This window comes from Elaeis guineensis, chromosome 9 (genome assembly GCF_000442705.2).
Source record: "Elaeis guineensis isolate ETL-2024a chromosome 9, EG11, whole genome shotgun sequence".
NCBI classification, from domain to species: Eukaryota; Viridiplantae; Streptophyta; class Magnoliopsida; order Arecales; family Arecaceae; genus Elaeis; species Elaeis guineensis.
In genome coordinates, this window is record NC_026001.2 from 73,706,347 (window position 1) to 73,714,887 (window position 8,541).

Genomic DNA, 8,541 nt, shown 5'->3' on the forward strand with positions numbered 1-8,541 from the left:
TTTAAATTTGAGGTAAGAAATAAATAACTGAAAAACAAAGACAACACACATAAACAATCAAGTTTATAGTGATTCGGTGTTAAGACCAACACCTACATCCACTCTCTAAGTAATCTTTTTAAAAATTCTACTATAATCAGTAGATTACAACAAGATTATTTTTCAGATTTATAATATGAATTCATGATTTTATGGATTCATCAATTAAAATCTATCTCCAACCACTCCTAAACTTGTACAAATCTAATTCAAGACTTGAATGGATCTATCCCTCAAGTTTAGACCCTATTGAACTTAAATACAGAAATATGAGTGCATAAATTAAATACAATCACAAACTCCATTAATGAGCTGATGTTGAACTTTAATGCCCAAGTTAAGAAGTTGAGAAGCTTTTTGCAATGAATGCTCTCTTCTTTCTCTGAGGAAGACTTGATTGCACAACAAACTTGTGGTTGGAGTGAAATAACTCTTCTTGAAAGCCCACTTAAAGGCTGAACAGATTTTTCAAAAGAATCTTAGTTCTTTTTTCTTAATCTTGAGTTTTCTTGAGTTTTCATACTTTAATAATAGCTTAGACACCCTCTAATCTAAGTTAGCATGACTAAAAATGAGTTCATAGCTATTGGAATACGAGAAATAGCCGTTTGGAGCTTCCTAGATCAATTCTGTATCTTTCTAAAAACTAGTCGTTAGAGTTGTTAGAAACTATTGAGTCGACTTGAGTAATTTTGAGTCTGCTCAGGTTCTCTTGAGTTAGCTCGAGATTTTTTTGAGTCGTCTTATGCAGGATGTCTAGAAAACTATATCTCTATCTTTTTTTAGAGAGTCACTCAGCAGTGCTTGAGTCAGCTCAAGGTCTATATCGGTGCTATCTGCATGTCAGAGTCACTCAAGAAATACTTGAGTCAATTCAAGCCCTGTTCTAGAAGTTGAATTCATGCTAGAATCAGCTCAAGGCCTATGTCAAAGGTTGAATTTGTGCTAGAGTCGGCTCAAACCCTTGATTTTTTGAAAAGCACTTGGCTTGACCTTTCAAATCTTCATTCTTTGAATCTTTAAGGCAAAAATGTTAAGATAGGATCCTAGCTTCCTAAAACTTTTCAAACACTTAAATATTTCATTAGTACCAAATATATACTCAAAGATTTTATTATTCATCAAAATCAAACCTTAGGTCAACAAAAATATTTTTTTTCTTTCAAATTTTTCTTCTAGCATCTCTTTCTTGTTATTTTCCTTTTGGTGTTTGTTTTGGATCCTGGATTGACACGATGTTCTATTTCAGATAGCATATCGTTTACATGATACTAGAGCCATAGATTTTGTGATTGGTGGCCTATGTATTTGTAGTTCTACATGGTATCAAAGCGAGGTTGAAGAATAGTCAAGCAATGAATTTATTCAGGGTGTATTTGTAATAACCCAGGTTCTAGGCCTTGGATGGACCTAAAAAGCCCATGGAAGTAACATGCATCCCACATGAGAAGGGGTAGGGACTCCCTATTGGAGTCTTCTTCTATCATGATTTCATCGAAGATCGAAAGTCCTAGGGCGAGCTAAACTCAACTAAAACCATAGGATTTCAGCTATAAAAGAATGCCTCTCCTCCTCTTAGGACTCCACCAACGAAATCCTGAGAAGATTGCCATTAGTTCAAGTTCTTTTTGGATGTCGTTGTCTCTGATTTCTCCATCAATTTGGCTATGATGCCTTATCAGACTTAGGTAATGACCTAAGCCCTTCTTCTTCTCTCTTTTCCATCCTCATGGCTATTGTCTGATTTTGATTGGAGCCAACAAGTTGCTGGAACCATATTTGAGTAGAGGCAGCCCTATTTCAGCATTCCCTTGATTCACCATCGTTGGCTACTATGGCCAAGGTAGTCATTGAGATCCTTGTCAGAGGTTCTACTACCGTCGGGGTTCACCGCTGTGGAGTGTGACCGATCAAGAGTTTTATTTTTTTCTCTTGTTTCTTTCTTCTTCTCATTTTCCATCAGGCTGACTGTTGTCACTGGATGTGGCTGATATCAAATTGCCATAGGCCGAAGATACTGTCATTGCCACAGGTCATGGTCGCCACCTTGAGTGTGGTCGGCCCTAGAACTAGTTCTTCCTTCTCCTATCTTTCCATGAAGAAGAAGAAAGCAAGAGGAAGACAAAAATGTTTTTCTCTTTTCTCTCTACTCTTTCTTTCTTTTTCTCTCTACTCTTTCTATCTACATGATTTATAAAACCTAATGGAGAGTCTGAGACATTTATTTATGGATTCCAAGTGGACCTCAACAGAAGGTCCTAGGCTGAAATCACAGCGATCTTCTCCTATATTGATCTCCACCCTAGTTTTGTAGAGCATCCATCATTGACCATGTTTATCATATCAGATTTGAACATGTTGAGTTATTGCTTTTATGATTTATTGGTTGAGTCACCCAAATTTGATCTATTCAGATTGCCAACATCATTATTTGGACTATTGTCTTTTCTCTCTCCCAATCTTTTCACCATGATCTAGCCACTTTATAATTTTCTTTGGTTATTAGTGATGGTAATGTATAGGAGTGATCAACTGGATGAAAAGATGTTGAGCAAGGAATTTACTCTTTGATCCCTCAATCAACGTAAATTCTTAAATCTTTATTTCTTAATTAGTCATGTATTTGGTGGGATCAAAAAATTTGAGATTAAAAGTAATTCGGATATTAGAGCTATAGAAATAGAATCTAATAATAATTTATTATTTCTTATGATGATGGTTGATCGAGAACAAATTAGATTTATTTGGATTAGGGCTGAAACTAGATTAGATATGGATTGATACCAGCATATCCATATCCATATCCATATTTGTTTTGTCTGATGAATATAAATACAGATATAATATTATTCGGATGCAAAAATTTATATCTATATTTGTTTTAAATAGATATGAATACAATTTGGATACTGAAAGTATGGATACAATTATGGATATAAGTTAGATAATTAAACTTTATGATCATATAATGAAAGATATTACTAAATAGATGATAAATCAAGTTAATAGTATTGTTTATATGATTGTATATTGTTATTAAAAATTAATAAGTACTATGTAAAATTATATAGGATTACAGATAGATTCGGATATTTAGTACAAATCAGATAGTTGTCTATCCATATCCATATCTATTTTTTTTATGGATGTGGATATAGATACAGATGTTAATTGGATCCTCAAATTTTTGTTCATATCTAGATTGATTCGAATACGAAAATAATTTCAGATAGATATTATCTAAACCGCTTTCACCCCTAAGTTGGATTGATTGGACAAGCTACATGTGACAGTAAACAATGATGACTGAGTTTGCCGCTAGTAAAGATAAGGGTTCTTGGGTATGAAAACCATATATATGTTTATTATGCACTACATGATTTTGATTTTTCATGGTTGATATTTGTTTCATGATTGCCGATATGATTATTTATATTTTATGTATCATATATTTGCATCAAATATTGATATTTTTTTAGATGGTCGGGATTATGATACCAGCTATTGACAGTCTTGAAAAGAATATAATATGACACAATATTTTTTTGTTATACTAGAGATTTATTGAATTGATGATTAAAAAAGGGATGTTTGGACTAGCCATATTAAATTGTGAATAATCTTGTTATATGCAGGTGGAATAGCCCACTATGGATAGGAATATGGTACTATGAATAGCTTGCCATAGACAGAAATATAGTATTATGGATAGCACGACACAGACAGGAATGTGATACTTGAGTTTATCAGTCATAGACTGGAGCGTAAATGTGATTAAGTCAAAATCATAAAGATATTTGTTGATCGATTTGGATCATATTCATGAGACATAAATGATAAGATATAAACCACAATTAAGTAAAAAGTATTTTACTTAATAATATATGTATGATATATCACTTTTGAAAAAGATATTTGATGATGTATGATGTATGTTTTTATATATATCGGTATAGAGTTATACTAGATACTTGACATGAAATTTCATGGTTTGTATTTTCTTTTGATATTGTTCATCTATTACTTTCAAATTATATTATTATATTGATATGAGTATATAGGGATTCTTATTGGTTGTAAACTCACAATCTCAATTCTCTCTTTTTTTTTCTCAGAGCTACAAGATTCTTATACTTGGCCATGGTTTGGATTCACCGAGAAAAGATGAATAGATAGAGGCAAGGGTTGCCTTCCCAGTGTTTTAAATGGTGGTAGTGGCAGAGGGTGTTCCAAAGTCTACAATGACACATTGAGGTCCTACCTATGACTGAGCAATTTAGCTTTCTTCCATTAGTGATAATTCCATTGTATTGTTGGTTTTTTTTCAAGTAATGAAGCATTAGTTTGAGAGTTAATTCTGAAGTCATGCAATGTGTTCTGGGTTTGATTAGATTCCTATGTTGAAATCTCTGTTTTTTCTCATCGCATCTTCCTTTTCTTTTGGAATGTCTGTTTTGGAATATCACCACTTGCCTCCAACCATGACATGCTCTAGGATGAAAAGATATTGAGTTTAAATCCTGCATGACGCCCTGGAGTATTTCAACATGAGAATTATTTTCAATGGATCTCCTCCTTTTTTTTTTTTTTATTTAAATTTCAGAAAAGCTCTGAACAAAACATCTAACCATCTGAAACAAGCTAATACACACAAGCTCTCACTAATATCCTTACCAAAAATGAAAAAGCTCTCATAAACCATAAACTTCTAGAAGTTTTGCAAACAAATGGAAAGCTTCAGGAGGATCAGAATGCTTCCTCTATCCTCATGCTATAACTAACTAATCCAGACTCTGCCTCTGGGGGCCGCTTTGTCTCTATTCTTGATAGCCATGAACTCAGGACTACATATTGCTCATTAACCCAAGAGCAAATCGAGCATGGATCCAAGTTCACAATATTGCCAATTTTCACTCAAGTCATCGACGCAGCTGCTGGCTTGGCTCTAGCATTATTTTCAACACTGACAAGTTTCAGACATATATTTAATTTATTTCTTCCTAACAGAATATTAATTGCGCCTGGCCAGCCTTTGTGAGGATTTGAAACCAGACAATGAACCAAACTTATATTGTGTTTGACCCACCTGCCATATTTATTTAGAAAATGAATAAACTCTAAAATGTATGTTTGTTTGGAATGAAAAATAAATTGAAAAAAGGGTCAGCCTGTTCAACCTGGTCACCAGTTTAATTTCCTAATCCAAAATCCAGTCTGATACTATGAGAAGAGCCATAAATAAATCATCAAAAAATTGTTTATAATGTTAAATAAAATATAATCCTGTTTGGAGCCTCATTAAATATCTTGATCGAGCTGAATCTTGTTCCAATTCAAAATTGATGAAATTTTGGTGAAGATCTTAATTTCTATTTTGAGTATGAATACCCAATTCAAGCATAATACAGTTGATTGTATGAGCCAAATTAGGTTTGTGTTTGGCCTGGTCTGAAGTTCCACTCAAGTCTCTAGCTTCAGTCCCTCTTTTAATAGGTTCCAGTGAGTATCGGAGGTTATGCTCTTTGCTTTTGGTCCCTCAATTTCTTTTCGTTTTCTGTTTTATAGTAGACGGAAAGTAGAGTCGATACCTTTCATTTTTTTCACTCTCTCTATTCCCATCTTTAAGATTTTATGATATGCCCTCTAGTTATCATCCTTATTTAAGTTAGATTCTTTGCGTAGCTAAAGGAGAAAAAGTTATGATTTTATTATTCTATAGATGTTCAATTGAGTGAGATTCCTCCAGTTATAAGGAAATGAATCTCTCTTTTTATGCCATTGAAGTCCAGTCCAGATCATATTGGATTCATCTGCAAATTAAAAATAGATACAAATTATAAAAATAATGAAGCAGTATACAACTTTTCAACTTGGGAGGAAGCTAGATCTTTGGTTCCTACATCAGCTTTACCTTTAATCATCTTGCCAAATTCTTGCTGGATTAGAAGTTATGGTTTGCTAAAATTTTGATACTCGATTGAGTCATGGATGAGGCAGATTTTGCTTGTCCAGGCCTATCTAAAGTGACAAGATTGGTCCATCATAAGTTAGATAATCCTTTTGAATCACTTGAACTAGGAGCAACGATGTGTATGTGCTCAAATAGAACCATGGCAGCAATATATTGTTGATGAGAATGGCAAAACTAGCATTGTGGACTTATTCCATCTCCAATGGCAGAAGAGCAGAGGCCTCTTAATTTGTAGGTGGGTTGGTGGGAGCCCAAGCGAGAAAGGACAAGGAAGAGGGCAAGAGTGAGTGGAGACAGTAGCTCTCACATTCCTTCCCGCACTACCTCATGTAGGTCCACTCTCCCCCAAACTCAAACTCGATCCACTGCCTCTCTCCACCATATATGCTACATTATTGAGGCCTCCCATAGTCTATATAAAACCATCCTATTAATACTACTCTCCACAACCAAAGGACAAAGAGAAGGTAAAGGAGACGAAGATGAAGCCAAAGCTTAGCCTTCTTTGGCTCCTCTCCGTGGTGGCTCTTCTCTTCACTGGTTTTGAGCTTTCCGTTTCCCATGGCGCCGAGTTTAAAGCTGACTCGGCCATGTGCAATGTGTCGATAGTGGAATGCCAGGTGTTGGAGGAGTTCTTGCTTGACTCAGAGATGAACCGGCGGTTTTTAGCGCAAAGCAGTGGGATTGGATATGGATCGCTTAATCCAGATCGACCGGTCTGCGAGCCAGGCCGGGGCCAGCCCTACGGCAGGTGCTTGCCACCCAAGTCTAATCCGCCCCACCGAGGCTGTGAGGGTATTTACCATTGTCGTGGTGGTAATTGATTCACGTGCATGCCTTCGATATTTCTAGCCCCAGGGATCCTCCGCGATGTGCGTGCGGGACTGCGGAGTGCTCGTGGACCATGCACGAATAGACCACACTCTGCGGTGTTGCATGTGCAATGCAAAGGACCTACGCTCTATTTGTGTTATTAGTTGTCATATGATATATTCCTCTAGATCTATGCTACTCTTTTTCTTGCAACATTTTTGAGTTCTGTTCTCAATTGCACTCATTTAGCGGAATCAACAATGATGTAATCGACGATGTCCGAACTTATTGTCTGAACTTAGAGAACAAATATATTCCTTTGGGATTGTTATCTTCCAGGTGAGAAAAATGAGGTAAAAAGAGAATGAAATTGGATAGAAACGTGGAAGTAGATGGATCTTGCAATCCCAATGCATGCTTGAGATTAGAAGAGAAATGGCCCGCCATGCTGGGACCATTGTTTGGTTGGCCAGAGGTGATCGCCTGGGCCGAGTCCTTTCTTATGGCTTCTTAGTTTTGTCTATGCATACCACTTCCTGTGAGAAGAAAATCTTTGTTTTCATAAGTTGTATTCCTTGTAGCAGTAAACTAATTATTTCTTTTAAAATAAAAGAGAAGATATATGTAAATGATTGAGGTTGGTTAGACCTAAATTGTCCATTTAGTGCTTTCCTGATAGCAATTATAGGGTCGGTTGTCCTCGCCTACCTGCCAAACCTCTGTCTTTCAGTCGATCAATTTGAACTTATTTATATGTGGATTTATAGCTGATTAATTCTTGGTTAAATTGTCTGATTTTAGTTTTTCGGTTTTTTTTTTTCTTTTTCAATTTGTTTGTTTCGTCGGACCCTCATTTTAGAGGATACTAATTTGCCTAAAAGCTACAACAGTATACGCGAATTTGCTTATGTCAAGCTTTATAATTATCAAGATTAAGATTTTTGTAGGTCAACTTCTAGTTACTATTCAGATGGGTGTGAGCATTACAGGAAGCTTAATTATTGTTATTCTGACCATAGGTTACCAAACTCCATCTTGCCCGACATTAAGGATGCATTTGGTTAGCTATTAAAATAATATTTTTTTATTTTTTAATTTTTAAAAAATAAAAATCAAAAAATAATATTTAATAATATTAAAAAATAAAAAATAAAATTAAAATAATTAAAATAATTATTTTATAATAAAAATTTTTTATTTTTCAAAATTGTTTTTTTATTTTTTTTGCTTTTTACGTCTAAAACACCAACCAAAAAGTAATGAGTCCGAATCCTTCTCCTCATCGACTCTTCACCTCCCACCTCCTTTCTTCCTTTTTTAAATTTTCTCTCATCGAGCTCTTCATTTCATCTTCAAATTACTTTTTTTTATAGAACGTAGTTATAAACATATTTTTTATTTTTTTATTTTTATTTAATAATAAAAAATAAAAAAATAAAAAATATTTTTTTAAAATTAAAAATTGTAACCAAATGTAACCTCGTGGTTTCTAATGCGCTGGATGAGTCTATTGATGCTGGACCACCATTATTGCATTCCGACGCTTACAACACCATGACATAACGCTTCGTACGGAAAAAGTATGGGAATTCTTCAACTCGTCTTCCATGCCAATTTTTGGATAATTTTATTTCTGATTTTCATGGATGCATGCAGACTTGTCTTAATTAGTTAATTCCTCTTAATCAAAAAAATAAGGATGGACTTCTAGGATAATC

General features: G+C 34.7%; 1 protein-coding gene across 1 annotated transcript; it reads left to right on the top strand.

The window, feature by feature from the left end:
- Positions 1-6,492: 6,492 nt before the first annotated feature.
- LOC105035443 (protein RALF-like 33) lies at positions 6,493-6,834 on the top strand. The gene has a single exon (XM_010911000.1). It carries the CDS (start codon positions 6,493-6,495, stop codon positions 6,832-6,834), a length of 342 nt encoding a protein of 113 aa, XP_010909302.1.
- Positions 6,835-8,541: the final 1,707 nt, after the last annotated feature.

What these genes read in the sequence shown, in the direction of transcription:
- LOC105035443 (XM_010911000.1), top strand. Translation starts at nt 6,493, where the DNA reads ATGAAGCCAAAGCTTAGCCTTCTTTGGCTCCTCTCCGTGGTGGCTCTT.